General features: G+C 38.5%; 1 protein-coding gene and 1 pseudogene across 3 annotated transcripts in view; one reads left to right on the forward strand and one right to left on the reverse strand.

Moving 5' to 3' along the window:
* SYNE1 (spectrin repeat containing nuclear envelope protein 1) overlaps positions 1-21,931 on the reverse strand; it is a 526,037-nt gene that overhangs the window by 290,268 nt on the left and 213,838 nt on the right. For all 3 annotated transcript variants that reach the window (XM_030809854.1, XM_030809853.1, XM_030809855.1), the window contains 7 exons: positions 18,168-18,321; positions 15,290-15,918; positions 13,344-13,523; positions 9,560-9,710; positions 9,071-9,229; positions 7,031-7,213; positions 4,228-4,329 (listed from right to left, as the gene is read on the reverse strand). In XM_030809854.1, coding sequence (XP_030665714.1) covers positions 4,228-4,329; positions 7,031-7,213; positions 9,071-9,229; positions 9,560-9,710; positions 13,344-13,523; positions 15,290-15,918; positions 18,168-18,321 — 1,558 coding nt within the window. The remainder of the gene's footprint in view (positions 1-4,227; positions 4,330-7,030; positions 7,214-9,070; positions 9,230-9,559; positions 9,711-13,343; positions 13,524-15,289; positions 15,919-18,167; positions 18,322-21,931) is intronic.
* Positions 10,275-10,394, forward strand: LOC115834481 (annotated as a pseudogene).

Raw genomic sequence — 21,931 nt, forward strand, 5'->3', positions numbered from 1 at the left:
TCAAGCTACCAATGACTTTCTTCACAGAATTGGAAAAAACTACTTTAAGGTTCATATGGAACCAAAAAAGAGCCCGCATCGTCAAGTCAATCCTAAGCCAAAAGAACAAAGCTGGAGGCATCACGCTACCTGACTTCAAACTATACTACAAGGCTACAGTAACCAAAACAGCATGGTACTGGTACCACAACAGAGACATAGATCAATGGAACAGAACAGAGCCCTCAGAAATGATGCCGCATATCTACAACTATCTTATCTTTGACAAACCTGACCAAAACAAGAAATGGGGAAAGGATTCCCTATTTAATAAATGGTGCTGGGAAAACTGGCTAGCCATATGTAGAAAGCTGAAACTGGATCCCTTCCTTACACCTTATACAAAAATTAATTCAAGATGGATTAAAGATTTACATGTTAGACCTAAAACCATTAAAATCCTACAAGAAAACCTAGGCAATACCATTCAGGACATAGGCGTGGGCAAGGACTTCATGTCTAAAACACCAAAAGCAATGGGAACAAAAGCCAAAATTGACAAATGGGATCTAATTAAACTAAAGAGCTTCTGCACAGCAAAAGAAACTACCATCAGAGTGAACAGGCAACCTATAGAATGGGAGAAAATTTTTGCAACCTACTTATCTGACAAAGGGCTAATATACAGAATCTACAATGAACTCAAACAAATTTCCAAGAAAAAAACAAACAACCCCATCAAAAAGTGGGCAAAGGACATGAACAGACAATTCTCAAAAGAAGACATTTATGCAGCCAAAAAACACATGAAGAAATGCTCATCATCACTGGCCATCAGAGAAATGCAAATCAAAACCACAGTGTGATACCATCTCACACCAGTTAGAATGGCCATCATTTAAAAATCAGGAAACAACAGGTGCTGGAGAGGATGTGGAGAAATAGGAACACTTTTACACTGTTGGTGGGACTGTAAACTAGTTCAACCATTGTGGAAGTCAGTGTGGCGATTCCTCAGGGATCTCGAACTAGAAATACCATTTGACCCAGCCATCCCATTACTGGGTATATACCCAAAGGACTATAAATCATGCTGCTATAAAGACACATGCACACGTATGTTTATTGCGGCACTATTCACAATAGCAAAGAGTTGGAACCAACCCAAAAGTCCAACAACGATAGACTGGATTAAGAAAATGTGGCACATATACACCATGGAATACTATGCAGCCATAAAAAATGATGAGTTCATGTCCTTTGTAGGGACATGGATAAAACTGGAAAACATCATTCTCAGTAAACTATCACGAGGACAAAAAACCAAACACCGCATGTTCTCACTCATAGGTGGGAATTGAACAATGAGAACTCATGGACACAGGAAGGGGAACATCACACTCTGGGGACTGTTGTGGGGTTGGGGGAGGGGGGAGGGACAGCATTAGGAGATATACCTAATGCTAAATGACGAGTTAATGGGTGCAGGAAATCAACATGGCACATGGATACATATGTAACAAACCTGCACATTGTGCACATGTACCCTAAAACCTAAAGTATAATAATAAATAAAAAAAAAAAAACACACTGGGTGGGAGAGTGGCAGCTCTAACTGAGGTTCCAGGGAAGATGTGAGAGGGCATTCTGAAAGCAGAGCTAGACCTACCCAGAATTCCCAGGTGGTGACCAAAAATCTGCTCTTGATTCTCCCTGGAAACACCCATTGTCTGCTCAGATGTAACACTATCTGGGACAAACATCACTGTAGGATTTTATCATAAAACAATTTTATTTTTGTCCCCACTGTTGCTTTAAAATATTGAGTGGGGCTAGTTATTCTCTTTTCCCTGGATGATATAGCTCAAGAGGGTCGACTTCTATGGCCCCCTAGTTAGTCAAAGGACATATAGTCACTATACATTGAAAAACAGTCTCAATTCCACAATTCAAACATCCTGGCCTATTTGGTAGTGAAAACTTTGAACTTAACTTAAATTGAAGGCTTTTATTTTTACCCCCACCTCAGATCTGCTGGGAGCAGGAGACCCACAGTGTGGAAGGGAGTAAATGTCTTTCTTTCTCTTCCTTCGTTTTATTTCTATTCTGCCGCCCTGTGTAAGGCTTCTTTCTCCTATAGGCTTGGACTGGCGGGAGGCGGGTGAGGCGTTCTGACTCACTGGATGGGCATCTGTGCCTCGAGGCCAGGCAAGGTTTAGCATTCATTCCTCCTCCCATAGGCCTTGGTCTGTGTGTTTTTCTGACTGTTTTCCTGCTTGGACTTCCCAGTGAAGTTCCCTAGACATGATAGTGCACTGTTCTTTGGCTCTTTACTTCTCATTCCTCAGCCTGGAGGCCTTTCTTTAACTTCTCATTGCTAAGGTCTGTTTATCCTCCAGATAGCCTTCTTAGGCCACCTATAATATCCTCATATGGTGGTCTCTTCCTTTCTTTTCCTCTCCTGGTTCATATTTGGGCCAGAGGTCACACTCTGGCATTTACCTCCAACTGACTTTGAGGTGCAGGACCCCACAAGCCATCATTTATACTTTGGCAAATATAGCAGCAGTTAGCCAGCCTGTCTGTCACTTTTAGGATTCTTGGGGGGATAGAGATCAGACTCCCATGCCTGCCAAATGCAGGGGACAAATATCCTGTTCTCCAGGTGGCACTGCGGGAACTTTTCTGCCTTGAGGTAAGGTAAGCCACCCCCTCACCTCTTCCTTGAGTATACATAGGGGTGCGTGTATGTGCACACGTGTGTGTGTGTGTGAGAGAAAGAGACAGAGAGAGAGAGAGACAGAGAAACAGAGAGAGAGAGAGGAAGGAAGAAAGAGAAGACTAGAGTACACCAATAACTCTCTCTGAAGATCCTGCCTCAACTCTGCAAAAGTCCAACTGTTAACCATTGATATCCCCAACACAGGTGGCATGCATAAGGACTCTTTATCTTTTTTGTATATGGATAGCCCCTCATTTGTGTCTTCTTACTTCACATGAAACTTCTAGCATTCCTGTGCATGTATATCATCCCTAATGGTACTGCTGAACAAGCAGCCTCAGGTCAGAGCAAAAGCATAACTGATCAACTAGATTGATTGCTTGGCCCAAAGCAGCAAATCAAAGAGAAAGCACAAGAAGAACAAAGGAAATATAGAGAAAATCAACAGAAGCAGCAACACATATGGAAGCTAAAGGGATGCAGCAGAATCCTGAGCCTGGAGACAGTGGGGCTGGCAGCCAAAAGAGACCCACCATGCTGGATGCTTCCAGGGCTTGGGCACTGAAGTAGCCCAGGTGTCCTGACCAGTGCTGATCTACCCTGGCCTGCTTCATGGTTCCCGTGGATTTGTGCCATCTGAAGGGCCATGAAGGGAGGTTTATAGTGGTGATCCCTCTAAACCCAGTTATTGAGTAACAGCATTAGGAAAATATCAGTAAGAACATCAATATTCATAAGAAGGATTTCTAGGCTGGGCGCAGTGGCTCACACCTGTAATCCCAGCACTTTGGGAGGCTGAGGCAGGCAGATTGCATGAGCTCAGGAGTACAAGACCAGCCTTGGCAACATGGCAAAACCTCCTGTCTACAAAAAATTTAAAAAATTAGCCTGCCGTGGTGGCACGTGCCTGTAGTCTCAGCTACCAGGGAGGCTGAGGTGGGAGGACTGCTTGAGCTTGGGAGGCAGAGGTTGCAGTGAGCTGAGATTGCACCACTGCACTCCAGCCTGGGTGACAGAGTGAGACCCTGTCTCAATAAACAAACAAACAACCAACATCAAAAACACCAAAAAAAGAGGGGGTTCTGTTCCTTTCTAGACGTGAAATGGTCCATAAGGCAACTTGGCTGATAATGCTCCCGAAATTCAGTAGGCAAAAAAAGAACTACCCTTATTATAATATTCGAGTTGGAAATATGCTATTAATACTGGCCCAAGGAATGTGAAAATATATTAATATTTTGACCCCCATGTCTGATACAATCCACCTGTTTGCTTGGAATTATGGTGATGATGATAACATCAAGGACATAAAAAGGATATATATATATATATATATATATATATATCTATATATATATATCTGCACATATAAAGGATATATATATATATCTATCTCCACATATAAAGGATATATACATATATATATATATACACACACACACACACACAGAGAGAGAGAGAAAGTCTAGTATATGGTAGTTATTACAAAATGGATGGAAGTCTAGTAGTTATTACAAAATGTTTACCTGAAGGTCTGGCGGTGTTTCTAGATTTTTAGTTAATTCTTTCAGATCATTAACTTTGGAATGCAGTTCTTCCAATCTCAATGCTTTGTTTTTAACTTCAGACTGCCAAAAGGGAAGAAGCATAACTAATCAAAAACACTGACATGCTATATTTGGCATTTAATAATTTCAAGAAGAACTAACTTTGTCAAAATACCCAAACTTTAAGCCACTGTAAAAAAAAAATCTGTTTCATTTTTCTGAGGGCTGTTATGATGTACAAACGTGGAAAATGTTACAATTAATGTTCACTGTGAATGTGAAGGAGTGTGCAGAACTTTGTTTCTCTCCACTCCTTTTTATTAGGAAAAAAAACCTCCTGGAAAAAAATTAAACACTGACCCAAAGTCTTGAGTCAGCGGGGATTTTCAATAGGCTGTCATTTATTCATTAACTTTAATATTACTGGTTACTATGGCAGCATGAAACTCTTGAAGAAGCATTTCAAAGCAAGAACACATCAGGGGTGCCTAGTTGTTGTAGACTATGTGTAATATGAACAAATCATTTCAAATAAAAACTTAAAGGATATTAAAGCAGAAACAGATTCATTAAGAAATTGATACATAATATTTTGCCTTTTTTTACACCAACAGTAACATAAAGAAGAGGAAAGAACGATCAAAGAATTATGAAACAAATGAGATGCTTGTAAACTTCATTAGTTATCTGAAGCCACAAAGGGGCATTTAATAAACTATTCCTCTCAAAAATGGTATTTTGGTGCTTTGTAGACACTAGCAAACCTCCTGATGCCTTCAATTCTGAAAGGAATTTCCTTACTGGAAGATATGATGAGTTGTCAGGCCCTCTGGCTTTCTCCAGAAGCTGGCCAGGCAACTGAGGAATCTCCCTACTTATCTACACTCACTACACCGCAGAGGGAATGGCCCTGTGGGCACCGGGCTGAATCTGATTCACTGATTTTATTAGCTAGTGTGTCACACGGACAGTGGGTAACATAAAGAACCCATCTTTGTGAGTAACTGAACCTGGTCATATCTAATGTGGCTTGGAAGCATATTGAATCATTGGATTTCTGAGGTCAATAGTAGTTGATTACTTTAACAACTCCCTCTCAACCTCCCACAAAGAGCCCTGATTTGTAGCATTTACCACCATGGTAAGCTACAACATGACATCACAGCACATGGAGTTGAAGACATACAGAGCAGTACATTGTTATAAATTATTTCAACCATGACACAATAGATGTCAATAACTCAAAGGCCTAGGTAACAGTAGTGACATGTAGAAGAATAATGGAAAGTGATATGTTTTTAGTTGTCATTACCTTTGTATTCAATGGAACTTATTTAATTGTAAATTTATTTACAATTTAAGTTTTAATAATGGTTGTTTTTAACACTGGCTCGCAAAATTCCTGAACATTTAACAATTGACTTCTGCAAGCTGGTATAAACTGGATCCAGCACAGGTCACTTTGGAGCTGTAATGTTAGTTTAGCACGAGAGATAACAGCTGAGGACACTGCAGTATCCATCACCCTTGCCTGTACCTTTAGTCTGGATAATTTCTTCTCCTTCTGATTGCCCTCAGAGATTGGAATTAGATAATAAAACATTTAGAATGTTCTTTGGATCAAAGACAAATAAGTTACATAATACAATTCATTCATGTATATTTTTCTGGACCAAAGACACTATCTCCTTACTCTATTTCTCTTTACCCTACTCCACTTTTATCATAGCCCAATTACTACTTGATATTTTATATATAATATATATTGTAATATACATAATGTAAATTCCACGAGGGTAGGACTTTCTGTTTTTCTATTATATTTTCAATGTCTAAAACAGTGCCTGACATATCTTAGGTGCTCATTAAAAATTTGAAGAATGATTAATAAATGATTGCAAGAAATAGGAATAAAAAGAGTTTAAAGTGAATTGGTGACTAGAATTTTAAAAGGTCAGGGACTCTTCGTGGAAGCCTGTGACCCTCCAATCTCCAATTTTCTTCCATTTTTGAAAAGGAAGTGGAAGAACCCACTACCTGGCATAATAAGAAAACATGGTAAGGACTCAGTGAGCAGTTTGGGATTTTTTTGAATAAGGAAAAATAGGTACTAAATATTACTAAATTACAACAACTTCCAATTTGGTTTTTAAGTAGAAGGATGCCATATTCTCCAAAGAATGGGAACAATTAACTTTTACTTTTCTACTAATGCTTTAAATAACCCTAAATAAGCATAGATAAAAATGCAAAAAAAAAAAACCCTTTCATTCATAACTTGTTCAAATTAAATAGCAAAAGATAGTTAAGAGTTCTCTAATGCTCTTCTATGTCTCTAAAAAGAAGAATAAGGTCTGGAACAGTGGCTCACACCTGTAATCTCAGCACTTCAGGAGGCTGAGGTAGGCAGATCACCCGAGGTCGAGAGTTCAAGACCAGCCTGACCAACATGGTGAAATCCCATCTCTACTAAAAATGTAAAAATTAGCCAGAGCCTGGTGGCGCATGCCTGTAATCCCAGCTACTCAGGAGGCTGAAGCAGGAGAATCGCTTGAACCCAGGAGGTGGACGTTGCAGTGAGCTGAGATCTGGAGCACCACTGCACTCCAGTCTGGGCGACAGAGCAAAACTTTGCCTCAAATAATAATAATGATATCATAATAAAATAAAAATAGAAGTTAAAAGAAGAATAAACTTTTAAGAAAGACTTTTTTTTTCTTTTTTTTCATATTCTGGTCAACAATATGCCACCGGCTCCCATAAGTCAACACAGTCAATTTACCTCAAATTCTTTAAGCAGTTCTTCAGCTCTGAGGCGGTTATCCAGGTTGCTGATGTTTTCTGCGATCTGTGGAACAGAGTTGTTTGACCATCCCTCAATCTCATCTCTACTTGAGAGTACATCATCCCAAATGGACAGGCTTACTCTCAGCCTATCCATGTTTTCTTCAAGTTTCTCTGATACCTAGGAGAGAAACAGAAGCCATGACATTCATAGTCAGAGGCGTAAGATGATCATCCCCCAACCAGAGTACCAATGCTTCTTTTATCAGAAAAGTATATTCTGACTGACACAGTTTCACAAAAATTATTGTAATCTAATAAGTGCACCCAACTCATGTAAATGCTAACCAATACATAGATTGCTTCTGTCATTGGGAGAGTTGTTTGAATTTCTGAGACATTGCATTTTCATTTGTAAATTGGGATACTAACAACAACAGGTCCATGGGAATCTACTATAACTCACTATAAGGTTGAATTCTACAGGACAAAGGTCCATCAAGGACAGTGTTGTATTTATTTTTAAAAGTATTAACAATAAGCATTTTTATTTGTAATGCTGAGGTATAATTAGCATTAATTAGATTCAAACATATTTATAACATAATGCATATGAAAGCAACCAATTTTGCACATTAAAATAAAATAGTATTGCTTACCACTCTTCCTATAATGATATGCACTAAAATCCCAAAAGCTATAAGCAAAAAACAATAGCATTCTAAAAAAAATAACATAATGTTCTTTTTTTTTTTTTTGAGACAGATTCTCACTGTTTCCCAGGCTGGAGTGCAGTGGTGCAATCTCAGCTCACTGCAACCTCCGCCTCCTGGGTTCCAGCGATTCTCCCACCTCAGCCTCCAGAGTAGCTAGGATTACAGGCGCTCGCCACCACGCCTGGCTAATTTTTTGTATATTTAGTAGAGATGGGGTTTCACCATGTTAGCCAGGCTGGTCTCGAACTCCTGACCTGAAGTGATCTGCCCACCTCGGTCTCCCAAAGTGCTGGGATCACAGGTGTGAGCCACCGCGCCCAGCCAAAGAATGTTCTTTTAAAAGTGGAAGCAAATAGGGTTTTCTGCAGTCCCCAAATTATTTTATTATATTACACAAATATCAAAGTCTAACTGGTAAATTTAGCTTAAGTAGGGGCACCACTGTACTTCTGAAACTAGATTTTGATAGAAGGAGGGCAACAGGATCACTGAAGTTTTTAGCTGGAAGGTAATGTAAAATATTTATGGATTGATATATAGAGTTCCAGAAAAATCAAGTGACTTGTTCTGTGGTCACTTAGCTAGTAAGTGACAGAACAAGAACTAAAACCCAAAGATGTAAATTACAAGTGCAGTGTTTTCCAATGCAAAATTATAGCCTTATTACTTAAAATTATTATATGTTATGGTTTAATATTCTATAGAATGTTTATAAATTCTTCTTTTTTATCTATAATTTCATAGTTTGGGAAAGGAAAACATTCAGAGTTATAATTTGTTATGACTGAGGCTATCAAGTGAAATTCCCAAAAGTCTGAGAATAAGTTTTTACAAAACAGATACATATTTTATTATTTCTAAACTTTATATGAGCACGTTTTTTCCTCAGACTCTCATTTCGCATTTAGTACTAAGTGTTAAAAGTAAAATTCGGCTGGGTGCGGTGGCTCACACATGTAATCCCAGCACTTTGGGAGCCCAAGGCAGGCAAATCTCCTGAGGTCAGGAGTTCGAGACCAGCCTGACCAACATGGAGAAACCCCGTCTCTATCAAAAATACAAAATTAGCTGGGCATGGTGGCGCATGCCTGTAATCCCAGCTACTCGGGGTGGCTGATGCAGGAGAATCACTTGAACCCGGGAGGCAGAGGTTGCGGTGAGCTGAGATTGCGCCATTGCACTCCAGCCTGGGCAACAAGAGTGAAACTCCGTCTCCAAAAAAAAAAGTGAAATTCACATCCTTGAATAACGCTTTGCCCAAAAATTTGATTGGGGAATGTGAATATTTAAATGGTTCGCAGAATCCCAGGTGATTATCTTACATCCAGCCATTTGTCCACGGTGCTCTCCATGTCCGTTTTCACCAAGCTGAAATCACTACTGTGAATTTTTTTCAGCTCAGATAACAAGTGTTTTCCTTTGCTGGTAAAGTTATCCAAATCTTTCTGTTTGTAATTCATTTTGTTCTTGGCAGTTTCATGCTGTGGATAAATGATTTCTTAATTAATAAAATAGTCAGTGATAAGTCATGAGTTTAAAACCATTTGCCTCTAAGAAATTTAATTCATAATTGACCTTATGCAGAAATTAGTGATATTAATTAACTATATGAATATATATAACACCATTTTCTTGAATTGCTAGACTCCTAGAATGTCAGCATTCCTAGGGGAAAAAAACTTCAGCTTGTTAGCATGAATTATCCACATCTAAGTATACTGATAAGAATTGTGCAGATAACTCATAACTTTATGAGTAAAAACCAGATCTACTAAAGCAGAATACCAACATAAACACATTTTGAATTTTACCTTGGAAAAAGCCCATTTAAGATCCTCCTGATCTTTTATGGTAGTTCTGGTTACAATCACACTGCTGGCATTTTCTAAGACTTTAGATACAGCTGATTTCAGGTTCTGATATTCTCTCATTAAGTCAATAAGTCCACAGCACTGACCCTGACTGTAATGATTAAAGAAAATATATTATTTGGTGTCATGTATCAGGAAAAGCGAGAGTTCCCTACAATTGGACTTGATGTTTCACTACATGAAGGTATTAATACTCATAGATGGATTCCTACATACTGTCCTCAAACTAGTGCTGCTGGTTAATCCTACTGACTCCAATGTCCAAAATATTCTCTGTGAATGAGGTACGTACACAACCATTGAAAGAAAATCTATGAACTCAATGACCATTGAAACAAAATCTATGAACTCGATGACAAAGAAGCAATATATGTTCTTGCCAACTCAAACTTACATAGATGAGTCACCCAAATATATATATTTTTAATTGTCTTTTTCATGTTGTTTTCATCATTTCATAATGGCATATGTTGCGGGAAAGAAAACAACAAAAAAACAAAACATAGCCCAAAACTAACAAATAAAAAGATTACTCAGTAATTAAAGTATATATCAGATTTTCTCTTCCATCTCAATGTAATAAATTCTCATTGGATATCACTACCCTGAAGACTGTCAAAAGGAGAAGATAGCTGTTGTTTATAAAAATAAGGTGGTCTACAATCATATCACCCTGAATGCACCTGATCTCATTTGATCTTGTGAAGGTAAGCAGGGTCCAGCCTGGTTAGTACTTGGATGGGAGACCCTCTGGGAATATTGGAAGCTGTAGGCTTTTTTTTTTAAACAAACAAACAAACAAACAAACACATACACACACACAAACAAAAAAGAGCTGGGCGCCATGGATCACGCCTGTAATCCTAGCACTTTGCGAGGCCAAGGCAGGCTGATCACTTGAGGCCAGGAGTTCGAGACCAGCCTGGCCAACAGGGCAAAACATCGTTTCTACTAAAAATGCAAAAATCAGCCTGGCTTGGTGGCGCATGCCTGTAATCCTACTTAGGAGGCTGAGGCATGAGAAAGGCTTGAACTCGGGTGGTAGAGGTTGCAGTGAGCCAAAATCACACGACTGTGCTCCAGCCTGGGCAATAGAGGCAGACTGTCTCATAAAAGAAACAACAACAAAAGAATAAAATGCCTTTGAGCAAGCAAGTTTACATCCAGAGATTTTCCAAAGAAATAAAATTATGTGCACTAAGAGTTAGGTAAAGTGATATTCTTCACACCATCATTTGTAATAGGAGAAACTATAGAAATAACCAAAATGTTAAAAACAGGTCAATTATTAAATAAATCTAGATACATTCTTATGATAGGACACTGTGCAACCTCTAAGAAATCACAATGTAGGATAATGTTTAATAATATAGAATAAAGTTTGCACAACATGATTCAATTGAAAATGCCTACAGTAATAGTCTACATTATATAATGTGCTCCAAATTTTGTTTAATAGGCCTTTGTACATGATGTAAAGTACATGTTGAGGGTCATTTTTTTAAATGCATATGAATGTCCAATTGTTCTAGTACCATTTACTGAAAACATTATTCTTTCTCCGCCAAACTTTCTTTATGTCTTTGTCAAAACAATTGACTGTATATGTTTGGGTCTATTTCTGGACTGTGTTCCACTCATTTATATGTTTATCCTTCAGCCTGTACCACACTGAAACTAGCTAGTATAAGTCCTCCAATCCTTTTTCATTTGTTATTTATTCATTTACTTACTTACTTATTTATTTTAGGTACCAGAGTTGCCAGCAAAGTCCTCCAATTCTTTTTGAAAACCGTACTGGCTATTCTAGTAGGTCTTGTGCTTTTATGTATACATTTTTAAATCATCTTGTCAATTTCTACAAAAATTCTGTGGGTATTTTAATTGGGATTGTATTGATACAAAAAAGACCTCAATAACAAAAATATCACCCAAATTGGCCAACTTGAATATTTAAACAGATATACAGATTGCAAATAACTTATCAAAATATGCTCAATATCAGTCATCAGGGATATACAAATTAAAAACAAAATGTGCCAATTCTGAGCACAATGCCTATGAGTTAGTCCTGCTCCACAAGGAGCAGTTAAAGACACACACACACACACAGATGGCTCTACACATCTAGTAGAATGTCAAACAAGCAAATAAACAAAAACGTCACAATACCAAGTGTTAGAAATTATGTGGAGCAACTGGAAATCTTACACAGGACTGGTGTGAGTGCAAAATGGTGCAACTACTTTGAAAAATAGTTCGGCAGGTTCTTATAAAGTTAAACATATATTTTTGCTATACAATCCAGAGTCTCATTTTTAGATTATTTACCCAAATGAAATAAAAACTTATGTACATGCAAAAACTTGAATGTGAATGTTTATAAATACTTTATTTATAATCGTCCAAACTGGAAAGAACCCAATTGTCCATCAACTAGTAAATGAATGAACTGTAGTACACCCATTCAGTGGAATATTCAGCTATAAAAAATGAATGAACTGGCCGGGCGCAGTGGCTCACACCTGTAGTCCCAGCACTTTGGGAGGCTGAGGCGGGTGGATCACGAGGTCAGGAGATCAAGACCATCCTGGCTAACATGGTGAAACCCCATCTCTACTAAAAATACAAAAAAATTAGCAGGGTGTGGTGGCAGGCGCCTGTTATCCCAGCTACTTGGGAGGCTGACGCAGGAGAATGGCATGAACCTGGGAGGTGGAGCTTGCAGTGGGCAGAGATAGCACCACCGCACTCCAGCCTGGGTGACAGAGTGAGACTCCATCTCAAAAAAAAAAAAGAATGAACTATTGACACACACAATGACATATGTTGTGCTAAATAAAAGAAGCCAGGTCACATTCTATGTGATTTTGTTTATAAATGATTCTAAGAAAAGACAAAACTATAGATGTGGAAAACTGATCGCTGGTTGCCGGGGGCTAAGGGCAAGGCGAAGAGATAAGGCCATTTTTTAGGTGGTAGAACTTTCATTGTGAAATTTAACAGTTACACAACTGTATAAGTTTGTCAAAAGTGATAGCATTGCATATGAAAAAAAGTAAATTTTAGTGTGTTTAAATTATACCTCAATTACAAACAAGTACAACAAAACAAAAAAAATAGAAAATTAAAAGTTAAGGCTGTCATGGTAGCACTGCATAACTGGTGACAACTCCTGCTTTACGCATTGAATTTCACATGTAATTTTCTTTTCGGTTTTTTTTTTTTTTTTTTTTTTTTTTGAGAAGGAGTCTCACTCTGTCTTCCAGCCTGGAATTCTGTGGTGTGATTTCGGCTCACTGCAACCTACACCTCCGGGGTTCAAGTGATTCTCCTGCCTTGGCCTCCTGAGTAGCTGGCATTACAGGCACCCTCCACCACACCCAGCAAATTTTTGTATTTTTAGTAGAGATGGGATTTCACTATGTTGGCCAGGATGGTCTTGAACTTGTGACCTCAGGTGATTCGCCCGCCTTGGCCTCGCAAAGTGCTGGGATTACAGGCGTGAGCCACCATGCCTGGCCTATAATTGTTATCTCAAAGCAACATTCTCAATAAAGTTCTGTAGAAATAAGTAAATTTTCAATGTTATGAAAGTGACACAGAATACCTAAAATAGTAAAAGATATTTAACTACTGATCACATCAATGCTAAACAGGCAATGTCCCAATGTCACAAAGTAAGTGGGAAGTTAAAACAAGAACTGGGTGGGTTTTGACTTACTTTTCATGAATTAGTCTTTTGGTATCATCCCAGGTGACCTCTAAGCGGTTTATCTCCCTGTCAACTTCAGGTGCAAAAGCTACATCTTTCTGGGCAATTTGTTTGGCTTTGTCTTTCAACCAACATAGTTCATGCTCATGAGAATTCAATTCATCTTCTAGCTGATTAAACACTCTTAACCTGTGAATTAAAATGTTATTTTCATATTAATTTACTAAGTCCATTAATTCAATAGAATATTTTCTGCACCCGATGTGTGACTTTGGTGAGCGCAGTGTTGTGGGTACTGATGCGGCTCTTGAGCTCACCCTGGGCTTTCTACTCCAGCAATTTTAGGATCTCCTGTCTGCTCGGTCTAAGAAGGCCATGCCACCCTGCAGCACCAATGATACTGCTGGCATCCAGGGTGAGCGACACTGGGCACCTTGTTCTCTCTTTATTCTGGAGGCTATTTTTTCTTCCCAAGTATCATTCCCTTTTGTAAATTTATTGTTAAACTAATCAGATAATTTATTGCCTATAAAGGGTATAACCTCAGGAGCCCAGTCCTAATATTGATTCCACTATCATCTGACTAAATCTTCGACTTAATGTTTGATTCTGGTTAAAAGGAAACAACCAGCAATGGTCTTGTCAGGAACAACATAATCTTTACCAATTATGATACCTTGGCATGAATGCATTTCAGCTGTTTCTTTGCCCACTGAAAAAGAATGGAAGAGAAAGTGGCCCTGAAAACAGGAGTCAGAAGGTTCTATTAAGAAGAAAAAAAGATTGAAAAGAAGGCTACAGTTTTAAGAAGACAGTTACTTTTCAGATTTACTAAGGGAACTTATCTTTGACCTGTTTGCTTCTCAAATGAACTCACCTGACAAAAGCTCAGCTTTGCTTACTTAAACGCACTCCTCTGCCTCTCCATACCTCTAAGCAAACAGTTAAAAGTAGTTGTAGAGAATGACTCTGCCAAGCTGATTGGTTTCACTTTAAATGAACACAGAGCTCAAATCACAGTTCATCACCTTCCTAAGCTCCCCTCTACAAGAGAACTGTTTCACACCATTTTCTCTCTTCCAACATCTGCCCTCTCCTCTGAACTAATGAGCTTGCACCAGTCTCTACCAAGAGGCTCTCAGCCACCAGGGAGGAATTCCCTCATACTTTTTACCACCAAAACTACTAGGATCACTCCCTTTCTCTTCTGCCTTCATTCTTGTTATAGAAGATGAGTCCCTTCTCCCATCAGTAAAAAATTGTTTAAAAATAGATAATAAGATCTACATATTCTTTGCTCATAAACAGACTTTAGGGAAATCCAAAGAAATTTTAGTACTCCTCAAGTGTCAAATTAGTCATTAATCTTATCTTCAAAGTGGTAAAAAAAAAAAAGAAGAAATTGCTAAATATGGTACTGTAAACCAAAAAGTATCTGAGCCAGGTCTCAATAGATTTAGAAGTTGATTTTGCCAAGGTTAAGGACATGCCCAGAAGAAATAAATATGAAATCACAGAAACAGTCTGTGGTTTATACGTTTCTCCAAAGATGATTTTGAGGGCTTCAACACTTAAAAGGGGAAAAATGGGCTGGAGGGGAAAGAGAGAGGATAAGGTTAATCCATACGTTGCAATAGAAAAGAAGCAGGCAGGGAATAGTCAATTACGAATTCATCTCGCGCTCAGTAAATCAGCACTTTACCTAAGATAAGGTGAACATAGAGCAGCATGGAGATATTTAACCTTTTCTCTGTATCTATCTGTTTAGGAACAAAAGGAAAGGCAGCTTCTTGCATGACTCAGCTCTCAGCTTAATTTCTTTCTTTTGGCAGAGTGAATTGGGGTCCTGAGTTTTTATTTTCCTTGGACAGTACTAATAAAGTTTTGCATAAAAGTTAATTCCAGAACAAATACAAAAGAAAAGAGACAAGTGGCTGTGATAGTTTCCTATTTACCTCTGCTGAAGAGCTTGGCGGGTAGGTTCTTTCAATCGCTCTTTGTCAGTCCTTTCTTCAATGTCCTCAATGCTTTTCAGAAGCTCCTCTTTTTGGTCTTGGAATGCTTTTTTCAGCACTGCCAGGGCATCTGCCTCACTCTGCTTGGTTCCCAGAAGGTTCTGGATCCTCTCTACCTCTCCACAGAGCTGATCAGCCGTGGCTCTGCAGGAAGTCCTTTGCTCAGAGCTCCCGATTTTCAGATGGTATTGGGCTTTGGAAAGAATGCCATCCAGACTGACGGCAGCAGATTCTAATGCTTTAGCATTTTGAAGAGCATCATTGAGGTCCTTTTCTATCAAATCAGACTCATTCTTATTCATACTGTTGGTTGCTTCCACTGTTTGCCTCAGCTGGTGGAGAATGCCGGACAGAGAGGCATGGCTCTGGAGGAATTCTGCCAAATGGGACAGGGCAAGCTGCCGCCTCTCCACAACTTGGCTGGCCTCCTCAAACAGCTGGAAGCAGTCCTCAGCCTTTCCCTGCAGGAGGTGGAGGTCCTCAGCACGGCCCAGAGAACCCAACTTTGCTAAGTGACCCTGCAGACTCTGCAATTCACCCTTTTTGCTCTCTACTTCTGCTGCGTGGTCCTGGAAGGGAAGAGAGAGTTATTGATTCCTGAGATACGCTACAGTCTATGACAGAGGTATTCTACAGGATTTGTGATGTGAAGATCTATTTTAAGTGCCACGGATAGTATAGCACTTAAAGGTCATCTACAGTGAATCTTAGAAAATTCACAAAATTTTCTGTTTTGCTCATTCACATTTTTCACATAAGACACAGCCCTGGGCCGGGCGCGGTGGCTCATGCCTGTAATCCCAGCACTTTGGGAGGCTGAGGCGGGCGGATCACAATGTCAGGAGATCAAAACCATCCTGGCTAACACGGTGAAATCCCGTCTCTACTAAAAGTACAAAAAATTATCCAGGCGTGGTGGTGGCCGCCTGTAGTCCCAGCTACTCGAGAGGCTGAGGCAGGAGAATGGCATGAACCCGGGAGGTTAAAATTTTAAATTTTAAAAGATGCATGTATGTGAAAAAATTTTAAATTTAAAAATTTAAAAGATGTATATGTGTATACATATACATCTTTAAAAATCTAAATGTTTAATTTTTTAACTAACAATTTCTATCCACAAAATCCATGAAGAAATCTTTTTCCATTAAATTAGTTCCAAATCAGAGTTGTATTTTATGCAAGACTTCTGCATAGGAAATTTGACTAGCTCACAATAAATCATGTTTAAAATCTAGCAGAAAATTAGCAACATTCTCAGTGGTTTCCATTACATAGAAATTATCACCTATCTTAATCTTGACAACAATGACTTTAAGATTCCCCTGTTTGACTACTAAACTTTAGATAGCTTCCTCTTGACTGCAGATCCTGACCTTTTTTTTTTTCTTAGAGCATTTACTTTAGAAAACTTGTAATTGTAAATTCATTTTCTGCCCCTTTGAGATGTAACTCTTCTTAAGGCTCTGGCCAGTTTTTTCTACCTCCATAGTATTATACTATTTTTCTGAAGGACCTGGGAGCCATCCCTTTGAAATGTAATCACCAGTGAAGATAGCTGCTCTCTCTCAGTCTCTTTGGATGGTAGAGCCTAAATTCACTGGGCACCTTCCCCCAAGATGTAAAACTATCTCTTGTCCTGAAGGTAGGAGAAAGTTGCTTTTCCCTGCCACAAAACCAATTAGTGAACCCAGCAAGGAGTGAACACTCCATAAATATGAAATGTTCTATTGTTACATGTTGCTATATGCGTACTATGTAGCTTATCTCCATTATTTCAATGCTTTATGATCAATATCGGAATTTTTGAATGTTTTCTGGTGCCAGGATAGATATAATGTGTTGGGGACTCAGAAAGTGATACCCTAAAATATGTCACTTTGGACTTTAAACTGAGAGAACCTGAGGAGCAGCAAATTCAGAGAAGAGCTTTTCCTGATGCTCTCTTATCTGACTAAGGAAAGTTCCTCCAGAAGAAATGTAATCATCAACCAGGGAGGAATAACTCACAGGAAAGTCCCTTAAGGTCTGACATCTCACTTGGAGAGGCTTTTAGCGCAGGCTGCCGTCTGTAATTCTGAGGTGTGCTACCTGAGAAACTTTTTCTGCATAGTAAGACAGCCTTTGTTAACAGTGCATTTCATCCCCTCACCCTCCCATAGCTTGTCCCTACTACCCTCCTGAAGCCCCAGCCCCTATTTCTTTCTGTATAACATAAAAACTTTAGTCATCTGGTTATTCTTAGAGTCTTATATTTTGTGGGACTCCCATACAATATGCACATAATAAATGTGTTTGCCATGTCTCCTGTTAATTGGTCTATTGTCAGTTTGTTTCATAGACTCAAATTAATTGAACGTTCAGACAGCAGAGGAAAAATCTTTTCACCCCTCCATATGCATAATTTATAAATAAGGGAAATAAGCTTTAAATCACTTTAAAGCTGAATAGTAATTCAGAAAAACTATATCCTTAAAGTATTTGAATTCAGTATTAGTTTTCAGTATTGAAATAAAACAAACGGAGAAGCTTAAAAACGGACATTCTTACCACTTTATCCTAGAAATCATTTGCTCCACTATGAAGAGAAAGTTTCTTAAGATGGTTGCCAATTTTATCTGAAGTGGCTTTATCTGCTTAATTTGTCTGCATAATTCATTGCCTTAACTCATATGCTCAATTATTAAAACATTTTCATATAAATAAAAAGTTAAATTCCCACCATTTAAGCTTTTTTAAAATGTTGCATCTCTTTTTAATTCAAGAACTTTTTTATGAAAAAATTCTTCTTCAATCTTAAAAAAAGAACAAAACACTTTACCTTATGCCGAGTAAGAGCTACTTGATGGTCCATTATGCTAATCTCAGAAGTAGTTTGTAATTCACTGAGAAATAGCTTAATCCAGACAGAAAAGGAAAGCAGCAGCTCATCAAATTGCTGGTGTTCAGCAACCACAGACTGAAGAAAATTAATCCTATGCAGACAAAGTATTAAAGTTAAAATGTCCCATAAATAAACAGAAAGGATTAATGATATATTTTGGGAATTAAGCTTACCCAAGGACAAAAGCAATGTTGTCACACATGAACACTTTATACCTCTTGATATTTTTTACTTCCCAAACCCTGCTTTACTCACAATCTTCCCTGTCTCAGTGAACATTGCCACCATTCACCCTGATGGTCCTATGAGGCACTCTTCATCTTGTCCTTTCTTTACGAGCACATCTAATCTATGGATACCGTCTTAGCATAACATATGTTCCAAAATGAAATTCCTGTAATTCTGATGCCTTAGTATATGTTATCAGTAATAATTATCATTATGTTCAATTGTTGTGTGCCACAGAAGTAACCAAATTTTTTAATCAATTGTGTCTTTAACCATGGCTAGACTAAGACTTTTGTCATCCATAGACAATTATTTTACTTTTATTCCTCTTAAAAAGTGGTTTATAGTCAGCTGCAGTCCAAAATTTGCTTTTTCTTTAAGGAAATTCATGGAAAGGACTCTTACAAGTATTCTAAAATACAGATTTCTGATAACTTTGGAGACTATACTATTGGACTAAGAAGAAACTTCCATGGCTGGGTGCAGTGGCTCATGCCTGTAATCCCAACAATTTGGGAAGCCAAGGCAGGTGGATCACTTCAAGTCAGGAGTTTGAGACCAGCCTGGCCAACACAGCAAAACTCCATTTCTACCAAAAATATAAAAATTAGCCAGGTGTGCTGGTGCACACCTGTAATCCCAGCTACTTAGGAGGCTGAGGCATGAGAATTGCTTAAACCCAGGAGGTAGAGGTTCCAGTGAGCTGAGATCACACTACTGCACTCCAGCCTGGGTGACAGAGTGAGACTCTGTCTCAAAAGAAAAAACTTCCAGGACTCTAATTAAAAAGCTGATACATTCATGAGATTTGCTAACCCAACATTAAGCAGAACAAGATTTAATTACATGGGATTGAACTAATAGATGCCTGAAATACTTTTTTTTGGTGGTGTTTTGTTTGAAACATTGCTGATTCTTTTTATGTTTTCCCTTCCAAAGTCAAGATAACTTTTTTTCTTTGAATTGTCTATAGCTTACAACAAATTGGGCAAACTACACTTCTGTAAGCAAAATTTGTAGCATATTTTTTCTCTCTACTTGATTTTTCCAGAAATTGGAAACTATTTGTGAGTATTCTTAATGTATGGTAATATAGTTATTTGTATAAGTTCAATATGTTTTGTCACAGGACAAAATTGGAAACATTGGTTATTTTACCAAGGCTTTGACTGGAATGGCATATTTTCAGATATGATCAGACGGCTTTGAGGAATTCAGAAAAACTTTACAGAACCAACGAAAAGCCCCTTGGGAAGATTGGCCTTTTATTTTTCTATGTGATGCCTTTATAAAATTCCTGACCTGTGGTAAGTAAAGAATGTCACTTTCTGACAGGGCCAGGAATCTCAAATTATATTGGGACCTTGAGAAGAAAGGAATTCACCCAATTCATATGGATTATCTGCAGGCACAGATAAACCTTTGGTTTGGTTAACGTTGAGAGACTTTTGAAAGTCTAATCTGAGATTTCTTATGAAAAACGTACCAGCAAAGCCAATTTTTAAAAAGCCTGTATGGCCAATCACTAATCTTGCTGCACTTTATATGGATAATTAGGCCAAGTATAATAAGACTAAAATTTATCTTGCAAATAAGTTGGTCCTACTATGATTTGTCTTTGGTAGAAATTGGGGGCTAGAGAGAGAAAAATTATGTTAAAAAAAAAAACTGTAGTATGCATGTTACTAGATTCTAACTTTGCCCATTGTTTTTGAGTTTTTATTAAGTTCCCACAATTTGGACTGAATCCTGAATTCTTTCATGGCTACAAGTTTCCAGACTAAGGTTTTCTGAATCTTCCTTCCATTTTCCTTATTTTATTTATATATTTATGTATTTATTTTTGGAGATTGAGTTTTGCTTTTGTTGCCCAGGCTGGAGTGCAATGGTGTGATCTTGGCACACTGCAATCTCTGCCTCCCAGGTTCAAGCGATTCTCCTGCCTCAGCCTCCCGTGTAGCTGGGATTACAGGCACCTGCCACCACACCTGGCTAATTTTTGTATTATTAGTAGAGATGGGGTTTCACCACATTGGCCAGGCTGGTCTCAAACTCCTGACCTCAGGTGATCCACCCACCTCGGCCTCCCAAAGTGCTGGGATTTACAGGTGTGAACCACGATGCTCAGCCAAAACTGCTTTTCTTAATGCCCCACAAACTGAAGCTAGGCAACTAAACTTTGGGAGAAATAACAGAAACTTGTAAGTAAACAACCTATGTGCCTGCTGATGTGTGGACTTCTCAGAAAATTCACTTGACCATTCATCTGAACTGAACTACAATCCAGAAAAATCTGTTCAGATTGCTACTGCAATCTGAAGATGCTTCACAAACTCTAGAAAAACAAGTCTATAGACTACTCTAGATATTAAACTTTGTTTTTCTTCTCTTTCCTTAGAAATGCCTCTTATTAAAGATCTGTTTGCCTGCATCATATATAGAGGCCCAGCCCCTTTGCAATGCCACCTTCTGGAACAGCTATTTAACTGAACTGTTCTATTCTCAGGACTAAGAGACTGACTAAAGAAGACATGGAACAATATATTTCAATTTGCCTTTTTTCTGTTTATCTTAATTTGCTTTTCCACTCCTTTGTCTATCTCTATCAAATAACCTTTTCTTTTTATTTTATTCAGGCAAAGTATCACTCTGTTACCCAGGCTTCAGTGCAGTGCTGTGATCACAGCTCCTTGTAACTTCAAACTCCTGGGCTCAAGCAATCCTCCTGCCTCAGCTTTCTGAGCAGCTGAGACTACAGGTACATGCCACCATGCCTGGATACTTTTTTGAAAAAAATTTCTTGTAAAGATGAGGGTCTTGCTATGTTGCCCAGGCTGGTCTTGAACTCCCAGCCTCGAGCATTCCCCTCACCTTGGCCTCCCAAAACTCTAGGACTATGGGCATGAGCCATCACACCCAATCTCTATCAAACAAACTTTAACACAAATCTCTTCAAAATTTTCCATTTAGCTTTTAATATGTGAAACGTTTTTTAAGTTTCAAAATGGGAACTGAAGGAAATCAAAATATTTTACTCCAAAATATATTTCTTTGACAAATTCAGAAATGGCCCTGCAAAGCTGCCTTTTAGGGGGTAAACTTGCTTCTGTAGATCTGTAGAGAATCTGCACTAATGCAGCTAGCCCTGCCTTTGTCCAGGTCTAGGAAAGATGAACTGAGAGTCAAACACCATAAAGATCTGAAAAAGACCTTTACCATATATTCTCTTTGAGGGCTATACCTCTGAGGTTTCATCTACATTACAAGATCAGCTTTGCTAGCCAAGCCTCTGCCTTTCTCCCTCCAATAACCTGTCTTACCATGAAAACCTGTTTTGGGCCATTTTCTGAGCTCATAATCTTTCTGTAACCTCAATATGGTATATATTCTGTATGTCAGTGGAGGTGGGGTCTCCACTCTGAAGGCTCCTGTGTATATACATTAAATAAATTTATATTCCTTTTCTATTAATC

Source organism: Nomascus leucogenys, chromosome 3 (genome assembly GCF_006542625.1).
Source record: "Nomascus leucogenys isolate Asia chromosome 3, Asia_NLE_v1, whole genome shotgun sequence".
In the NCBI taxonomy this organism is placed as follows: Eukaryota; Metazoa; Chordata; class Mammalia; order Primates; family Hylobatidae; genus Nomascus; species Nomascus leucogenys.